The following is a 21,199-nucleotide window of genomic DNA, read 5'->3' on the forward strand; positions in this document are numbered from 1 at the left end:
TGGTGTATAGATCATGCCCCTGCAGCCTCACTGCTCAATTCTCTGCCATTTAGGAGTTAAATCCCTTTGTTTATGAACCCTAGTCACACCTCCCTGCATGTGACTTGCACAGCCTTCCATAAACACTTCCTGTAAAGAGAGCCCTATTTGGGCTTTCTTTATTGCAAGTTCTGTTTAATTAAGATTTTCTTATCCCCTGCTATGTTAATAGCTTGCTAGACCCTGCAAGAGCCTCCTGTATGTGATTAAAGTTCAATTTAGAGATTGAGATACAATTATTTAAGGTAAATTACATCTGTTTGAAAGGGAAACCAGTTTTTTCATGCAGGCTCTGTGTGACTAGGGCTGCATAAACAGAAACAAAGTGATTTAACTCCTAAATGACAGTGAATTGAGCAGTGAAATTGCAGGGGAATGATCTATGCACTAAAACTGCTTTATTTAGCAAAAGTAATTTAGGTGACTATAATGTTCCTTTAACAAAGAAAGTAATGACGTGCTCTGTCAAATACAAAGGTCACTTTTCTCTACTAAATCTTCACGACCTTTCTATTACCTTTAAGTCTTCATCCTTAACTGCTTCTCGACACACACACTGTTCCATGAGGTTTCAGTGAAACAGTTTTCCTTAGAGTTATGTAATCATTTATTTTATGTTTCCTTTTCTGGTAATACATTACATTCTTTTATACTCGTTGCTGGCAACACAGAAGGATATATCCTGGGTCCTGTACTCGTATAATTCTAAACATTTATTCTTTGCAATTTTTAAATACAGCCTCATTTCTGTTGACATGAACTCCCCCCTTATTCAGATCCTTTGCCCACTCCTCTGCTGCATGTTTTTGCAGCTACCCCACTGCTATCCACTCTTGACATTCCTCCTCTCCCTGCAACTTGCTCTCTCAACCACTATTTCACTTCCATCCTTCCACCTCCTCCCATCCAGAATGTGTTCAGGGTCGATATCACAGGAACACGAGTGGTTTAGTGGAATCATTTGCAGGTTTCTTCAAAGGGACACTCTAACAACCATAACCACTACAGCATATTGAACTAGCGACAGTTCCAGAGTCTGAGTTTGAGTCCATCTGCTTTTCCTTTGCCATACCAATTGTGAGTGGTTTTAATGACTTTCACATCAAATGTGTGCAAATTTTGCTCAGGGCAACAAAGCAGCACGTTGCTGCATAATTGCGAATGCATACTTGTTGGGACTAGGATAATGTCCACTTGCTAGGCATAATGTTAAGGCTGCATAGTGTAGGCCATTATCAAAGAACATATGGGTATTCATTACATGCCATGGCACACTCGTTGGACACTCTTACTGGGCTCAATAGGTTCTCTGGAAAAAGAAGTAGTCAAAAGAAACGCTGTGTAGAGTATGGCAGTAGAAATGAGCATGTTACCATGAATTGTTGGATATTGCACACTAGTTGAGCATAGTTCAATAAGAACCAATCCTCACATATTCACGCAGCTCTGAGCTATAGGAGATTGCGTTGGCTTTACACAATTTTCCAGCCTTATTTGTTAGAGGGACATTTCTTTGGATAGCAGCTGGATATCTCTGCTTTCTCTAATCAGTCTGCATCATTTGCATACGAAATCCACGGAAATGTGCAGTGTGTTGTGGTAGAACTTTTGATGCACATTCAGAAGTACAGAAAATCTGACTAACTCTAAATACCACTCTTGTGATGAAAAAGCATACATCGATGTTTGCGCGTTCTGAAACAGGCTGTGTATCTTTATATCTCTCTCTGCCAACCCTCGTATGCAATGTATCCAACACAGCATTATAATAATAGCTCAGAATACAATTTCAACGTAGCAATGAATATATTTACAAACATCTGTTGCATTCATGCCTTCCCAATGCAGGTCACATTACTGCAAGCTTCCTTTTCAATCTATTTCAAGATGGATATTTAAAGTTTCCAGGAAAGCAATTTTGGAAACTATGAACTATGGATCTGAAATGTGGTCACTGTACATAGACAAGATATTTTATTTTAAATTCCATTGCTGTAACACAGGCCAAAATATTTAAGGATTGGGCTAAAGATTAAGAGTACATAAGGACACTGACAATGAGTTAGGTACAGAAAAAAGAGAAGGGTCTAGACACAGAGGTAACAGTGAATGCAGACTTTATGGGAAGGTAAAAGGCCATGGCTTGATAGACCCGTGGGAGTCAAGATTTTGTCTTTTGCTTCCAATATAGTTTGCATTGGACCAGTGTTATCCCTGTGCCTGGACCTTTGTTTACTTTCTATACATGTTCTGAGTTTTTGCCACCTCTTTCTATGGCACCAAGTTAAGATCCATTAGTATATGCATTGTTTAACTTTAGTTTAATGAGCTGGGTACAGTGACACCAAACATGACTTATCCACCATCTTACATACAAAGCTCTTAAATACAAGACTGTGAATTTTACTCACACTGATGGATATAACATCGTCCTACAAATCCCCACTACGGATGTTCACAGTAGGTGGATGGTTGCATCAAGGCACTAAGGATTGAGCAATACCCTTAGATTGTGCTCGTAAAAGCTCTATTACTTGTCCAGTGTAGGCCTTACATTCCATAGAGGAGGACATACCATATTATTATTATTTTATTATTTACATAGCACCAGCAAATTCCGTAGCACTGTACAATGGGTGGACTAACAGACACGTTATTTTAACCAGACAAATGGACACACTGGAACACAGGGGTTGAGGGCCCTGCTCAATGAGCTTACATGCTAGAAGGAGTGGGGTATAGTGACACAAAGGGTATAAGTAGGGGTAATGAAGTAGGTTGCTAGAAAAGTATTCACTGAGAACTTAGGTTATTTTTGACAGTTGCAGGATAGGAGTCATAGGGGGGAGGGGTGGAATGAAAACTATTTTAAATGATATGCTTTACTGAAGAAGTGTGTTTTCAAAGATTTTTTGAAGGAATGGAGACTGGGTGAAAGTCTAACAAAGAAGGGAAGGGAGTTTCACAGAAAAGGTACATATCTGGAGATGTCTTGGAGGTGAGTAAGATGGGAGTAAGGACAGAGGATAGAAGTAGGTCTTTTGCAGAGCGCAGGGGCCTCAACAGCAAATACTTGTGTATTAGGGAGGATAGGTAGGTTGGAGCAGCATTATGTAGTGACTTGGAAACAAGCACCAGAAACTTAAATTGAGCCCTTTATCTAACTGGAAGCCAATGTAGGGACTGACAGAGGGGGGAGGCGTGGGAGGTGCGGGCGGACAGGAAAATGAGCCTCGCCGCATCATTCATAATAGATTGCAGCGGTGCAATCTGGGAACACGTAAGACCACTGAGAAGGGGTTTGTAGTAATCAAGGCGAGAAAGAACAACGGCATGGACCAGCACCTTAGCTTAACTAGAGGCGGATGCAAGCTAGATTTTTGAGATGGAAGCGGCAGGATTTTTCAATCAACTGGACATGAGGGGTGAAGGAGAGGTCAGAGTCAAAGAGAACACCTAGGCAGCGAGGTAGAGGTGATGGTGGCGCCGTTGGCCATATATCCTCAGGCAGGGATTGTTCCGCGCAGGCACAGAAACGCTGGGCTGGTGTAAAACTCTATTGAATGTGAGTGGCTCTCCACATATTCTGCGCTCCCTATACAGAGAGACACTACACCATTGAATTTTCGTTTGTTTCATATACATCTACTGGAAGCGCAACCATCCACCTACTGTGAACTATTAGAAATTATTTAACAAGGAAGAGAGAGACCCTCGGCAGGATTGTTTCTGCTACATATCTATGGAACTGATCTAGTGCTTGATCCACTGTTTGTATTACAAGATATAACATTGTGAGTTAACTGACCTTCTTGTACAATAGCCATTAAAAATGAAATATGTGCAAACAACAAAAGTCACTGTTCCTAAGATCAAGACTACTTAGCACAGGATAGGCAAATTGAAGCAGCTCCCATAGCATGATCAAGCCCAATAATGGAGGTGCCAGTGTTTAGATAATTTGAATGAGCAGCTGACCAATACATTAGGGGAGATTTATCAGAGTATCAGCAACACTTCGACATCGAATTTTGATAAAATGTAGTAAATGTGTCTGCTTTTTTCATCGGTTGCTTATTTTATACCCTAACCAGCATTATGAATGTGCCAATATATTTCAGAGACACAATGGATTTATCAATCATTTTGACACTTTTTCCAGCATAAAAATATTCTGTTTAACTTTTCTTTTTTCCACCGTTTTAAATTTGGTGGTCTTCTGAAATGGCACTTTCTTTGAATTCTGGTGGAATCTACCACAAAGAAAACTTATTTTTTTTAAATCAATTTTAAACTAATTAATAAATACGTTCAAAAGAATGGTGGAACTTTATTTCAAAGCAATTTGATAAATATCCCTCAATTTCTCCCATCTTTACTTGAAGCTTAAAAAAAGGATTTTAAATGATATTGTACAACTTACTGCACTGTGACCAATGATCAAGAAACAGGAGAATTATTTTCCATTGGAACCCACTGACACCCTACCATGGCAGATATTTACATGGTTGGGATTTATATAGATATTTTAAAACAAAGCTCTGTGTTTCACCATTATGAAACGTCCATTCTATTTTAATTGAAAAGAAATCAGTGGATTTAATTAACAGAATAGTGGAAGAAAAGGAAAAGTCAATAGGAAGTAAAGGACCGTAAAAGAAGTAAGACAGAAGACTTTAGGAGAACGATTTGCAAAATGGTTCAAATTTTCAGTAGAAATGTAACCTTGGGTAATCATGAAAGTACATGTTGCCATTCTTAACAAGGTATGTTAATTTGGAAATCATAAAACAGTCTATGTGTACAGCGTGTATATGTTCCTTTGGTCTTTCAAGCACTGAATAAGCATGACATAAAGTGACACGCGTCATTGCTCCCTGTTAGCACATTTGCTAATGACAGCAGAATTTGTTAATTCTTAACCCTGTCACTGCAGTAGATTCGCAAATGTGAAATGCATATTTTGACATAAATCAGGATGTACAACTAAAACTGTATAACCAATGCAAGAACGACAAGCAAAATAGTGCTGTTTTTACTTGACAAAGGCAGATGTCAAGAGACAAACACGGGTTTAAATGAGCTTATTCTGTGCCTAGGAGTGCACAGTTAAGAAAACAAGAAGGTCAGAATGATTTTCTAGCAATAAGCTAATCATCCTCGTGCATCATTCATCACTGAAACTGACATGTGTTGTCATGGATTTACTATCACAATAGCAATTTAACAAAGTTGCCACCCTGTGTGAGCATGTATCGGCATTTGCACCAACAGATGAATGTCCCCTTAGGTAAAATGGAACCCTGTATTCAAGAGTGTGCAGTGTGTGAGCCAATTGTACCCCTGCAGTCCAATATCTGCACCGCAGTTTGCAATCTACATATTGTGGACTACAAGTGAAATCATTACCAGTGAGGCACACTTTGCTTGTGAATTATTGCAGCAGCAGCTGCCAACAGGATATAGTGTGTATTCCTAGCTCCTAAGAGATAGTAGGCCTAGTGTATGCCCGTGTTGGTGGGCTACAAACAGAGAGTAGGATTAAGGGCCCAGGGGTTTGACAGGGATCCGACAGGCGCCCTGGAACTATGTATTTGCTTTGCTTCATTCATAATCACTGTGTGAAGAATGAAAGGGGGTTCCATACCAGTACCCGGCCTAAGGGCACTGTCGGGACCCTTCTCTGCACAAATACCATCACTCACAGCCAGATAATTTCTGTCTGCTTTTTCTGTACACTACTAAAACTAGTTGGCAACTTGACCTTAATTACCATAAATTTTACTTTAAATATAATTATTATTATTGTTATTTATATAGCGCCAGCATACTCCGCAACGCTTTACACATTGTTTTATAACTTATGTGACTGTAGTAGCAATGCTGTACACATGGTTGCAGCCTCACAGTACACATTTCTGCATAGCATCATGGGGGTTAAACTAATTTGCATTGTATGCCCTGCATGTGCCAGGACAGCCTGGTATATAATGTAAGTACAAAAGTATTTTTTGCACAATTTATATCTACCTTTTAATTAACTGTCTGTGGAGTAGTAGTGCTCTTTTATTCACAGCCTCTTAATGCATCACTAGCCTATCCTTAATCTTTAACCCCCAACTCCTAGCCTAACCTTTAACCAAGATCACATATAATTAGAGATGTCCCAAATGGTTCGCTAGCGAACATAGCTTGTTAGCGTTCGCCACGGAAGGCGAACATATGCGATGTTCGGTCCGCCCCCTATTCGTCATCATTGAGTAAACTTTGACCCTGTACCTCACAGTCAGCAGACACATTCCAGCCAATCAGCAGCAGACCCTCCCTCCCGGACCCTCCCACCTCCTAGACAGCATACAATTTAGATTCATTCGGAAGCTGCATGCTTTTTTTTTTTTTAGACAGAAGTGTGTTATATTTGAGCATGCTAGGCTGAACGTGCATATATCATGGCTAGTTGCACTGAGGGCATAAGTATATAGCAGTACATTGTTGTGAAAAATGGCTGTCATGTTTAGGGTGTAGCTTGCACATTATCAACTGTGTATTTATATCAGCAGCTCCACCACTAGTTATAAATCAAGTGTGAGTCGCCCCATGAGATGAGACTAGTGAATAACATAATACATGAGCGGTTAAGGTAAAGGCATGTAAGGAACTACGACAATAAACTCTTTAGGAGGTGAAATAAGGACATGTTTAAATGCTTGCTACTTTACAATTAGTTTATGTGCAGAGAGCAGTTCATGTGATCAAAGGCATGGTGTGGAGGATCGGCTATAGTGGGACTTGCTTGGCAGGCTGCTGTTTACTGCTTGTGCTCATCCGATCCCTTCTGGGCACCAGGTGCAGACCCTGGGAGTCCCTGATAAATGGAACAACAAAGGCAAGTCTCTGGCTGAGTGCCTGGTTCGCGGCTTGAGGTGGTGGAAGCTTGTTTTGTCGGGTGGTCGGATCTGTCCCGGTGGTGCTTCACATCCGGTGCGGGATTGTGGTGGCTTAAGGTGGAGGCGAGTGCTTGATGTGGGGCAGGCTCTGCCTTTCTGTTTGTGCCTCCGGTCCCGTCTTCGACGCCTTTTGCGTTGGTGGATTTTAATGGGGACTGCTTCGCTTAGCTGTGGTGGAGCTTGTTGAGGCTGTGGTGGAGCTTGTTGGGGCTTCCTGCTTGTTATTTGCTTCCAAAATTGATTAAAGAGTCTGTCCAGCAAAGACTCAATATCCTGCCATGCTTTGCTGGTACCAGGAGGACACGCGGCTGCCGCCATATTGGGAGAGTCGCAGACGAGTATGTTAGCCTGGGCGGCTGTGCTCTGTGCGTCCATTAGCTCCAGACAGTCTCTCAGTGGTAGACCGGGATAACCCCCACAGGTCTGAGGGGGGGAGTAACGGAGCTCCTGCCGGGAAGTAGCTGCTCCTGGGCATCCCAGGATCGGGAGATCGGCCGCCTCTGCCGCCCGGTGAGCACCAGGCCACACTTGCCATGCGGAGGTAAGTAAGAGAAGTCCTGCGCTTAAGCAGCAAGGACTACAACACACATCAGCCCCAATATATAGTAAAAACCAAAGAAAAGAAAATGTTACTTGCGCTTTCTCCTCAATCCCTATGTATATTTAGACAAATGGAGGTCATTTAGTTGCTCCAATGGCCATTGGAGGGAATGCCCGCCTGCCAACGTCAAGGCAGACCCCCCTAAGCGGGTCCTAACACTGACCCTTCAGCCTGCTTCCTTGAGCTTCTGGCAAAGATATCTCTAATGAGACAGAAAGGGGTATTTTTTATATACACCCCTATACTTATTAACCCTTAATAGGGAACACATGGGATGGGTAGCAGCATTGTAACCAGGCTGTGTGATGCAAAGTAAATACAAATACAAAAAGAGAAGTCCTGCGCTTAAGCAGCAAGGACTACAACACACATCAGCCCCAATATATAGTAAAAACCAAAGAAAAGAAAATGTTACTTGCGCTTTCTCCTTAATCCCTATGTATATTTAGACAAATGGAGGTCATTTAGTTGCTCCAATGGCCATTGGAGGGAATGCCCGCCTGCCAACGTCAAGGCAGACCCCCCTAAGCGGGTCCTAACACTGACCCTTCAGCCTGCTTCCTTGAGCTTCTGGCAAAGATATCTCTAAGGAGACAGAAAGGGGTATTTTTTATATACACCCCTATACTTATTAACCCTTAATAGGGAACACATGGGATGGGTAGCAGCATTGTAACCAGGCTGTGTGATGCAAAGTAAATACAAATACAAAAAGAGAAGTCCTGCGCTTAAGCAGCAAGGACTACAACACACATCAGCCCCAATATATAGTAAAAACCAAAGAAAAGAAAATGTTACTTGCGCTTTCTCCTTAATCCCTATGTATATTTAGACAAATGGAGGTCATTTAGTTGCTCCAATGGCCATTGGAGGGAATGCCCGCCTGCCAACGTCAAGGCAGACCCCCCTAAGCGGGTCCTAACACTGACCCTTCAGCCTGCTTCCTTGAGCTTCTGGCAAAGATATCTCTAATGAGACAGAAAGGGGTATTTTTTATATACACCCCTATACTTATTAACCCTTAATAGGGAACACATGGGATGGGTAGCAGCATTGTAACCAGGCTGTGTGATGCAAAGTAAATACAAATACAAAAAGAGAAGTCCTGCGCAGGACTTCTCTTTTTGTATTTGTATTTACTTTGCATCACACAGCCTGGTTACAATGCTGCTACCCATCCCATGTGTTCCCTATTAAGGGTTAATAAGTATAGGGGTGTATATAAAAAATACCCCTTTCTGTCTCATTAGAGATATCTTTGCCAGAAGCTCAAGGAAGCAGGCTGAAGGGTCAGTGTTAGGACCCGCTTAGGGGGGTCTGCCTTGACGTTGGCAGGCGGGCATTCCCTCCAATGGCCATTGGAGCAACTAAATGACCTCCATTTGTCTAAATATACATAGGGATTAAGGAGAAAGCGCAAGTAACATTTTCTTTTCTTTGGTTTTTACTATATATTGGGGCTGATGTGTGTTGTAGTCCTTGCTGCTTAAGCGCAGGACTTCTCTTTTTGTATTTGTATTTACTTTGCATCACACAGCCTGGTTACAATGCTGCTACCCATCCCATGTGTTCCCTATTAAGGGTTAATAAGTATAGGGGTGTATATAAAAAATACCCCTTTCTGTCTCATTAGAGATATCTTTGCCAGAAGCTCAAGGAAGCAGGCTGAAGGGTCAGTGTTAGGACCCGCTTAGGGGGGTCTGCCTTGACGTTGGCAGGCGGGCATTCCCTCCAATGGCCATTGGAGCAACTAAATGACCTCCATTTGTCTAAATATACATAGGGATTAAGGAGAAAGCGCAAGTAACATTTTCTTTTCTTTGGTTTTTACTATATATTGGGGCTGATGTGTGTTGTAGTCCTTGCTGCTTAAGCGCAGGACTTCTCTTTTTGTATTTGTATTTACTTTGCATCACACAGCCTGGTTACAATGCTGCTACCCATCCCATGTGTTCCCTATTAAGGGTTAATAAGTATAGGGGTGTATATAAAAAATACCCCTTTCTGTCTCATTAGAGATATCTTTGCCAGAAGCTCAAGGAAGCAGGCTGAAGGGTCAGTGTTAGGACCCGCTTAGGGGGGTCTGCCTTGACGTTGGCAGGCGGGCATTCCCTCCAATGGCCATTGGAGCAACTAAATGACCTCCATTTGTCTAAATATACATAGGGATTAAGGAGAAAGCGCAAGTAACATTTTCTTTTCTTTGGTTTTTACTATATATTGGGGCTGATGTGTGTTGTAGTCCTTGCTGCTTAAGCGCAGGACTTCTCTTTTTGTATTTGTATTTACTTTGCATCACACAGCCTGGTTACAATGCTGCTACCCATCCCATGTGTTCCCTATTAAGGGTTAATAAGTATAGGGGTGTATATAAAAAATACCCCTTTCTGTCTCATTAGAGATATCTTTGCCAGAAGCTCAAGGAAGCAGGCTGAAGGGTCAGTGTTAGGACCCGCTTAGGGGGGTCTGCCTTGACGTTGGCAGGCGGGCATTCCCTCCAATGGCCATTGGAGCAACTAAATGACCTCCATTTGTCTAAATATACATAGGGATTAAGGAGAAAGCGCAAGTAACATTTTCTTTTCTTTGGTTTTTACTATATATTGGGGCTGATGTGTGTTGTAGTCCTTGCTGCTTAAGCGCAGGACTTCTCTTTTTGTATTTGTATTTACTTTGCATCACACAGCCTGGTTACAATGCTGCTACCCATCCCATGTGTTCCCTATTAAGGGTTAATAAGTATAGGGGTGTATATAAAAAATACCCCTTTCTGTCTCATTAGAGATATCTTTGCCAGAAGCTCAAGGAAGCAGGCTGAAGGGTCAGTGTTAGGACCCGCTTAGGGGGGTCTGCCTTGACGTTGGCAGGCGGGCATTCCCTCCAATGGCCATTGGAGCAACTAAATGACCTCCATTTGTCTAAATATACATAGGGATTAAGGAGAAAGCGCAAGTAACATTTTCTTTTCTTTGGTTTTTACTATATATTGGGGCTGATGTGTGTTGTAGTCCTTGCTGCTTAAGCGCAGGACTTCTCTTTTTGTATTTGTATTTACTTTGCATCACACAGCCTGGTTACAATGCTGCTACCCATCCCATGTGTTCCCTATTAAGGGTTAATAAGTATAGGGGTGTATATAAAAAATACCCCTTTCTGTCTCATTAGAGATATCTTTGCCAGAAGCTCAAGGAAGCAGGCTGAAGGGTCAGTGTTAGGACCCGCTTAGGGGGGTCTGCCTTGACGTTGGCAGGCGGGCATTCCCTCCAATGGCCATTGGAGCAACTAAATGACCTCCATTTGTCTAAATATACATAGGGATTAAGGAGAAAGCGCAAGTAACATTTTCTTTTCTTTGGTTTTTACTATATATTGGGGCTGATGTGTGTTGTAGTCCTTGCTGCTTAAGCGCAGGACTTCTCTTTTTGTATTTGTATTTACTTTGCATCACACAGCCTGGTTACAATGCTGCTACCCATCCCATGTGTTCCCTATTAAGGGTTAATAAGTATAGGGGTGTATATAAAAAATACCCCTTTCTGTCTCATTAGAGATATCTTTGCCAGAAGCTCAAGGAAGCAGGCTGAAGGGTCAGTGTTAGGACCCGCTTAGGGGGGTCTGCCTTGACGTTGGCAGGCGGGCATTCCCTCCAATGGCCATTGGAGCAACTAAATGACCTCCATTTGTCTAAATATACATAGGGATTAAGGAGAAAGCGCAAGTAACATTTTCTTTTCTTTGGTTTTTACTATATATTGGGGCTGATGTGTGTTGTAGTCCTTGCTGCTTAAGCGCAGGACTTCTCTTTTTGTATTTGTATTTACTTTGCATCACACAGCCTGGTTACAATGCTGCTACCCATCCCATGTGTTCCCTATTAAGGGTTAATAAGTATAGGGGTGTATATAAAAAATACCCCTTTCTGTCTCATTAGAGATATCTTTGCCAGAAGCTCAAGGAAGCAGGCTGAAGGGTCAGTGTTAGGACCCGCTTAGGGGGGTCTGCCTTGACGTTGGCAGGCGGGCATTCCCTCCAATGGCCATTGGAGCAACTAAATGACCTCCATTTGTCTAAATATACATAGGGATTAAGGAGAAAGTGCAAGTAACATTTTCTTTTCTTTGGTTTTTACTATATATTGGGGCTGATGTGTGTTGTAGTCCTTGCTGCTTAAGCGCAGGACTTCTCTTTTTGTATTTGTATTTACTTTGCATCACACAGCCTGGTTACAATGCTGCTACCCATCCCATGTGTTCCCTAATAAGGGTTAATAAGTATAGGGGTGTATATAAAAAATACCCCTTTCTGTCTCATTAGAGATATCTTTGCCAGAAGCTCAAGGAAGCAGGCTGAAGGGTCAGTGTTAGGACCCGCTTAGGGGGGTCTGCCTTGACGTTGGCAGGCGGGCATTCCCTCCAATGGCCATTGGAGCAACTAAATGACCTCCATTTGTCTAAATATACATAGGGATTAAGGAGAAAGCGCAAGTAACATTTTCTTTTCTTTGGTTTTTACTATATATTGGGGCTGATGTGTGTTGTAGTCCTTGCTGCTTAAGCGCAGGACTTCTCTTTTTGTATTTGTATTTACTTTGCATCACACAGCCTGGTTACAATGCTGCTACCCATCCCATGTGTTCCCTATTAAGGGTTAATAAGTATAGGGGTGTATATAAAAAATACCCCTTTCTGTCTCATTAGAGATATCTTTGCCAGAAGCTCAAGGAAGCAGGCTGAAGGGTCAGTGTTAGGACCCGCTTAGGGGGGTCTGCCTTGACGTTGGCAGGCGGGCATTCCCTCCAATGGCCATTGGAGCAACTAAATGACCTCCATTTGTCTAAATATACATAGGGATTAAGGAGAAAGCGCAAGTAACATTTTCTTTTCGGAGGTAAGTAAGACTCTGTCGAGTTGCTGACCGCTATTAAGCATGTCGGGTCGGTCAAGTAGGAGCAACATTGCTGGGTCATCCCCTTCTGGGGTGAAATTCGCTTGTTGATAGCTGCTTAAAGTGAGATATTGAGGGAGCTCACACGAAGTGCGTCTTTCCTCCATGACAGCTAGGCCCCGCCCCCCGGAAGCTGCATTCTTAGTGAGAGGGGGGACAGTGTAGCTGCTGCTGATTAAATAGGGAAATCGATAGCTAGGCTAGTATATTCAGTGTCCACTACAGTCCTGAAGGACTCATCTGATCTCTGCTGTAAGGACAGCACCCCAAAAAAGCCCTTTTTAGGGCTAGAACATCAGTCTGCTTTTTTTTCTCTTTGTAATCTAATTGCAGTTGCCTGCCTGCTAGCGTGTGTGTCAGGCTCACAGCGTATACTGTGCCCACTTGCCCAGTGCCACCACTCATATCTGGTGTCACAATAGCTTACATTTAAAAAAAACAAAACTTTTTTGACTGTAATATAATAGCAGTCAGTTTCCTTCACACGTGTGTGTTTCAGGGCCTGCCAGGGCACAGTGTCACACCAGTGCAACTCATATCTGGTGTAACAGTAGTGTACATTTAAAAAAAAATACAGGGGGCTTGTTGTCACCTTTCGGGGACCCTTGGTGTTGTACGTGGCTGGGTGGAGGAAGAGACCTTCAATGACATCAGTGAAGACAAGGAACGGGACATGGCTAGCTTGGTATCCAACCTTGTGCAAATGGGGAGTTTGCGGTTGTGCAAATGGACTGTTTGCGGTTGTTTGCGGTGCGTTAAACAGGGAGTTTGGTCTGTCACTGTGAAGCGGGCATAACCCTTACACTACCCGATCGATACAACAGCATACCTGATGTGTTAAAGCACGTTATTCCAAACAATTTGGGAATGTTAGGTGATTTATGCCCTTTATGGATTAAAACCAGACTCTGCATCAACTATGTAATTTTCCATGGGAGTTTTGCCATGGATCCCCCTCCGACATGCCACAGTCCAGGTGTTAGTCCCCTTGAAACAACTTTTCCATCACTATTGTGGCCAGAAAGAGTCCCTGTGGGTTTTAAAATTCGCCTGCCTATTGAAGTCTACGGCGGTTCGCAAACATTTGCGGAAGTTCGCGTTCGCTGTTCGCGAACGGAAAATTTTATGTTCGCGACATCTGTACATATAATGCTTTCTACTCCTTAACATCTATCCTAATCCCTATAATGTGTATTCTAACTCTCATATTTAAAGGGACACAACTACCAATGTAAAATTTTACAAAATGCATCACTATTTAGTGGTTTTACCTCCAATGAAAACATGCATGCTTTTAATTATAATTTTTTTCATTGGAGGCATATTTTAAAACATCTTGCAAAACCTGCAGATATCTTGTCTGAAGTCTCTGCAAGCCCCCCTCTTCTAACCCCACCAAGACTTTATGTGGCTGCCCAATCACAGACGTCCCAATAAAAAAATAATCTAAGCTTCAAGATATACTGAAAAATTAAAAAATGTATGCTCATTAACAAAAATGGTTTAAAATAAATCGGCCCTTGATATATGAACCCTGCAAAAAAAAAAAAAAAAAATATATATATATATATATATATATATATATATATATACACACCCTTATCCTCCCAATCGTGCATGAGAATTTGTGGCAAAAAATTTACTTTCATGGCTGGTGGTAGGGCGGGCGATAAGCCCTTTTCTATGCTTATAGAGGAGGTGAGTCCAATTTGTGCTCTTTTAGTAAAATTTAAGGGAGATAAAAACTAAAATTGCCAAATATTAAAATGTCTTATTTAAACAACTTTGATATGATTTGAAATAATGAAATATTACGTTACATCAGTGTTCGGCTTAAGCAAGGATTAACTCGCTATACAAGGTTACAGGGGGTGCAAAGGGGGGAAAAATAAGCTCTGGGATCAGCAAATTCATGATTTGGTTAACTACACAGCATGTCACACTTAAATGCTTTTCCAAAACTCTGCTCTGTTTCTTTGACACCACTGCTTCAATGGATAAAATGAGTGTCAGAGGAAAAATAGGTCAGTACATGTAATTCTCAACCAGTAGGGTTCATTTAACATACAGTGAATTGAAAAACATAGGTTTAAAGGAAAGATGAAAAGTTAGATAAAGTGAAGATTTATATATTTTTTGTATTGGGGTGAGAGGTGCACTATTTCAATAAAATTCTGTTTAGTGTGTAAATGTGCACTTGCAAAAAAATAAAATAAATTATTTAACCCCTTAAGGACCAAACTTCTGGAATAAAAGGGAATCATGACAGGTCACGTGTCCTTAAGGGGTTAACGCTCCATGCTTTGGAACATGGCGAACCACTTAGAGTCTGTTTCTAAGAAATGCCCCAGTAATCCATAAATCATAGATTTGTGCATCTGTGGATAAGGACTTGTGTAGATCAGCTATCCCATTGAACTATTTTGAGCAAATTTAGTGGGAATATTAATCCCTTCAATACCAATGACAGAATCATTCCTTTATAGCAAACCAGAGCTGCAATTCTAAAATAAAGAAGTCATTCCATGCTAGCACACGATTGTGATCGTTAAAGGGTTATGGATATGTTCATTAAGGGGTTAATGCTGCTTGACATTAACAACATATACACAGCGTTTTCATTTTGTATCAACTTGTACAGAACCCTGACAACTCTGCAGTTATATTTTACCTTTTTCTAACAGATGTTAGAGGCTTTAAATCTGCATATTGTTGAGAATAATAGATGTTAGAGGAACCGCAGTAATAGATTCTTACAATGGCCCAAAATACTTTTGTCCCCTTGACAAATAAAATAGGGGGCTGTGTTTGCAAAAATGTTTTTATATTAGACTGGGTATCATGGTGTTTTTGAATTTGGTAATATATGCACTATCCAGCAGAGAAACACAGGGAAGATGGGTCAATATATATCATTTCCACCACATAAGTGGAGATAAATGTTTTGGGGGCTTTCCAAAAATGTTAAGGCCACTAATTTTGAGTATTGGATCTCCCCAGGAATTGGGGAGAAAAACAAAATCCAGTATTCAACTTCTGTGAAAATAGTGAGACACAGTCTATCACCCATAGGTCAATTGCAATCCTTCTAATATTCTTTAAAAAGCTGTGGTATATAGATGTTGCACACTTCTTTAATGTTGGAATAAAGGCCACTTCTTCCATTACCAAGCATTTGCTTATTCAGTTAGAACTAAGGAAGACCCTAATTTAAAGAACTGTACCGAGTACTGCATTTCTATATAATCAAATGACAGAGTGCAATTTATTGCAGGACAGATTGACACCCCAATCTATAACAAACTAAGCGTCTAGGATAAAAAAGGTTCTGCTGGCAAATTAGAATATAATCAATAAAATTCAAATGATAAAACCTTATATTTCCCCTAAAATAAGTATCCGTAATTCATTTCTTTGCATGTTTACAAATCCAAATTTAAAAATAAATGTTGTGCTATCTTCTACCAATACACATGAATAGTCCACATTATGCTCTGGGCTGATACAGTAAATGACACATAACATAGCTATGGAAACATTACAAAGTTTAAGAGCCAATACAAAATAGCTCAAAGACATGAGGCAACTCTAAGTATTTTTCAGAGCATTTCCCCCCCTTGTACTCCGTAAAGAGTCCTTGAATTCTCTCTCTAATGTGTTTATTCTTTCAGAACTTGGATTTTTCCCAGGAACATGAAAACAAAATGTCTGTGCTGTTGACATTCTGCCAGAATCTACCTGAGCCACACTGCAAATGCTTTGATGTGTATTTATATGGGAGGGTCAGGCCAACAGAAAGATAAGTATGTTATTCTCAAATGAAATAATAGATCCTAAGCAGACTGTCTAAATTGTTCACTCATTGTACTCCACAAATGGAGCGATGCACTTTTGCCAATTTGTTGTATGCAGACAAATCATTTTTTTAAGAAATATTTTGAAATAAAAAATTATACAAATAAATGTTGTAAATGATTTTACCTAGGCAGAAAGGGGAGTTTTGTTTATTATTAAATTAAAATGGTTAGTATAAGATGTAACATGCAGAAACAGGAAGCGCAATTCCTCATTTTAATTTTGTTAATGATTTTTCAGGTGAAGTATTATTTAACCCCTTAAGGACCAAATTTCTGGAATAAAAAGGGAATCATGACATGTCACACATGTCATGTGTCCTTAAGGGGTTAAAAGGACTCTATTAACAACATGACAAAGTATCACTGAATTCATGTTTCCCAGGTGTTCCTGGGTACACCCTAAAAAAGAGCCAATTTGTTCTGACTGTGGCAAATTTAGATCCCTACCTGCACTTTTTAATAATTTGAATCAATTTTGAAATTGCAATCGTGGGGAGTTTACAAGGCAAATAAAATTCGATTCCATTTAAAAAGCAGATATCATAGATTTGTTTGCACACCTCTGCGATTTAGACAAAATTTACAATTCCCTTCAATATGTTAAGTTATATTCCAAACGTAGAGAGGCACTGAATGCTTCCGTTTAGGCAAAGAATCCTGCACATGTTCTTTCCTTACAAGCACCTATATAGTAAATATCTTTGAGATTTGAAACTCTGTATTTACATGACCGAGGGAAATAAATTTTGTGAGCAACAGGACAAGTATGCAAGCTAGTAAAAAAAAAAAAATCTCAGCTAAAACATGTCCATTCGCCACAAAAGTCAGCAATATAATTTGTTATTGGGCTTTAGAGAGCTAAGGCCCAGAGCGTTGCTCTTGCCTGTCTGGGGCAAGAAAAGGTTAAGCCATTCTATTTAGGCAAGCAAAGCATTAAGATGTGGAATGTGAAGATAACAATGACATAAGATCATTAAGTAGAATACTGACTGAAATGTTAAAGGGGTGTTTGCAAAAAAACATTTGGATGTAACATGCCTGGACAGAGTAAGGTGTGATCCTAGTCTTAGTGTCAGGTGTCTGTGAGTTTTCCTTCCTGAAAACACATAGAACCAGGGCACGGAGGCTGCATTAACCAGTGCAATTTTTTTCTGGGATGGCTATAAAAAATATATATTTCAGGATTTATTGTTAATATGCAGCTCTTGTGCCAGACAACCACTTGATAAGGGCAACGTTGAAGCACTCACTGGCTACTACTTGCCTAACCTTTTTATGAAGTATGAAGTTCTGTATCAATTGCAATACAGATTGTGTTATACAATTGCAATATCAAATGTATAAACACATTTTTTTATTTACACAGACCACTGTATAATGTTTATTGTATGTTTACAAACCCATGGACTGGCCTAATGCAACTATATCGATGTATAATGTCCCACGTCGCTGCTTCTCCTCCTCTGCATTACGTCAGCTGGTGGGTAAGACTGATCCTGCCGGCCGGCCGGGGAGACCTAATGCGCATGCGCGGCAATGCCATGCATGCGCATTAGAGCTCCCCATAGGAAAGCATTGAAAATGCTTTTCAATGCTTTCCTATGGGGAATTGAACGACGCTGAAAGGTCCTCACACAGCGTGAGGACGTCCAGCAATGCTCTAGCACAGGTTTTCTGTGCTATGAAGCAGGACGTGCGCTCTAGTGGCTGTCTAGTAGAAGTAGAGTAGAAGCCCCAATGTAGCCAGTAAACTGAAGGCATCTACTGGTACTTCTCATCCAATGCATGATGTTCAAATTAGGACAAAATTCATATATGTAAAATGGAGGGGGAACATCTGCTTTAGCATAATCACAAAAAACTGAATATAGTATGACTCCTTTGTGTGGGTGACAACTGCCACTTTAACCTCTACAGCACAGTGTATGTGTTTTAGCACTCTGAGTGCCCCTTTGAGTCCAAGGGTATATGGCAGTAAATTTGTTAAGATTATAAACATAATAAAATATTTTTAAGTAGTTTGACTTCTTACTCTTGGTACTCCAGATCCCACTCCCTAACTCCAGTACCATTGGCCGAGGGTCTGACGTTCCAGAGTAGAAACTTCTGCTAGCTCAGGAGAGAAAATGGAAGTTCCATTGGCTTTCAACTGATGGGAGAGGAGGAAGTGGGACTCCTTGCTCCATAACCACGACATTGCGCTGCAGTGATTATGGTGCTTGGATTGTTCACTGAAGCAATCAAACCCCAAGGATATTCAAGGGATTCTGTCACATGTATGGTAGAAATTAAATGCAAAAATTTAATTCAGTGAATGTGCCTACTGTCCAAGTGTCTTTTAAGAGAAAGTTCAGTACCACATACATATTAAAAAAACAAACTCCAGTCCTTACACTATAAATAAGTATCAAGTGGCCGGTAATTATAAATACGCCAAAGCATTTTTTCCACATGCATCACTTTATACCCAACAGCTGTCAGATAGAAACGACTGGAGTCATTTTGCTAAATACATGGCAACTACTATTTCTGAAACATTAAGGCATAACTAATATAATAGAAGTACAAAAACAAAAATCGAAACAAATTCACACTAACAAATATCAGTTTAAACTGTGCAAATATTTTGACAAGTTAGAACCATTTTAGCATATTGGCTGACCATGTTAAAATGTTGTGTTTGTAATATTTATTTACAGTGCACATTTATATTCCATAATCACTATTTTTAATTGTAGCACACAGAAGCAGGCACAGGGGGTGTGACAGCTGTGCCCAGGCACACTGTAATGGGTATCCAAATTATCCCCTCTCTTTAGGTTTCAGTGGGCACTTGTGCATGTGTTTAGGTCCATTTATGGTTTTGAAGGGAAAAAAACAAGATGATGATTTTTTTAAAGCCAAAACATGCACTAGACAGGTTAGCATTTGCCCCTCCCCCATCAAAGTACTTACCACTATCTTCAACAGTGAAGTAGAAAATATCACTAGTAGCATTTTCTTTGTCTCGTAACACGTAGCAAATCTTCATGTCATCAATATCCGCTGTAGAAAAGAAGACAGATTATTCTATCTAAAATGTACAGTATTGCATGATGAAGGTGAGAAAAGAAAAGAAAATATGGATATATATATATTAGATATATATATAGAGAGAGAGGTGAAGAAGCTACGTGTCAGTTTTGTAATTTACTTTTGCACTCTTGTTGTGACACCAGCCTCTCCTTGTATTTTGTATTGTCAGTCTCCCTGGAAGCTGGAACTCCAATGGTTACTTTTGGGTGGCAGTAGGGCACTCCTGGCACCATAAGCACTACAGCCAGCTGTAGTAGTTATGGTGCTTGAAATATATATATATTTTTAAATCTAGAGTCAAATTAGAGTGTTTGCCAACTTTTCCTTCATCGGTCAGCTAGATTCCCATTATCCTCAGCCAGATTCTTCTGAGCTGAAGATTGTGACAAGAGTTCCAGGCCACAGGTAGCCCAACAATCATAAATGGCATTTTTAAAGCAACAAAACAGGTGTTACTCCATTACTAGAGGACAAAATAATTTCCTGTACAGGAAACAATATACACTCCCAACTTCATTCAATTTCCATCACTGCTATGTTGGCCTAACATTTGCAATCATCTTATCAGTAGTTCTGCAAAACTCACAGTTCAATGAATATACCAGAATGGAACAAGCAACATGGGCAGTGCTGCGAACGGAGTATTCTAAAGATCTTTAAAACATGTTTAAAATGAATCATTTTATTTTATAAATATAGTGCCTAAATGTTTTCTATAAATGAGATAATAAGCAATATGGAAAATAAGTAATTAATTTGGCACCTGTGACACAAAAATTGAAATGTCACGTATTATCTGTGGTTGTTACTGAGATGGGGAGATACGGTAAGTGTGATATCAGTGATGCAGAGTTCTCTGCTCCCTTTCATAAGACATCAGGAAGAGAGTGCACGTCTACTCTTGACTCTTGGCATGTCTTCTATGATTCCACCATTATTTTTTAACTAAATGTTATTCTTACTAACAGGTGGATTTCTTAACCCCTTAAGGACACATGACATGTTTGACATGTCATGATTCCCTTTTATTCCAGAAGTTTGGTCCTTAAGGCCTTAAAGGATTATTCACTGAATTGTGAATTGGTGAAATTCAAAGTTGAATAAAATAGCTGACTTTAATTTAAATTAGATTCTAATTTAAATTAGAATTTCACTGGGAATACACGTTCATGGATATCCAGTAAAGTGAGAAATGTCTGGAATTCAAAGTAAATTTCAAATTTAAAGGGACAATCCACATGTCTAAAGGACTTCAGCTTGCTTTTCATTTTTCAATGGAAATTGGCATTTTTATGAATTAAATACACCCAGCTGGCTGTCAATCACACAACCGGTCATTTACTTCCTGGTTTGGTTAGCTCAGTGGAGCTGCATTGGGAAGTCAGTGATTGGACAGCCACAGAAAGTCTAAGCTGGGAAAGTGAGCTTGCAAATGCAGCAGACAAAACATCTACTTTGCAAGATGTTTTTTTTTTTTATATACAGCCAATACATAATTAAATGCATGCATGTGTATTTTTTTGGGCAGTGGGATGTTCCTTTTAAGGCCGAAATAGCGAAACTGGAAGCATAGCTGACTTGTAGAGTTTTTCCAGTTCATCTATTTTTGCCTTAAATTTGAAATTCGCCTTGAAGTCATTTTGAATTATTGACAGGTACCAATGATTAATCAAGTTTGAATTCACAACAATTCACACGTTACTGAATAACCATGCGAGAGATTCTCTGTATGGTAC

At 40.3% G+C, this 21,199-nt stretch overlaps 1 protein-coding gene across 1 annotated transcript in view; it reads right to left on the bottom strand.

Annotated features, from left to right (window-relative positions):
- The window catches only part of FREM2 (FRAS1 related extracellular matrix 2), a 185,789-nt gene that overhangs the window by 155,994 nt on the left and 8,596 nt on the right, over positions 1-21,199 (bottom strand). The window contains exon 2 of the mRNA XM_063428970.1: positions 19,344-19,433. Within this exon, the coding sequence (XP_063285040.1) occupies positions 19,344-19,433 (90 nt within the window). The remainder of the gene's footprint in view (positions 1-19,343; positions 19,434-21,199) is intronic.

Source organism: Pelobates fuscus, chromosome 1 (genome assembly GCF_036172605.1).
Source record: "Pelobates fuscus isolate aPelFus1 chromosome 1, aPelFus1.pri, whole genome shotgun sequence".
Taxonomy (NCBI): domain Eukaryota; kingdom Metazoa; phylum Chordata; class Amphibia; order Anura; family Pelobatidae; genus Pelobates; species Pelobates fuscus.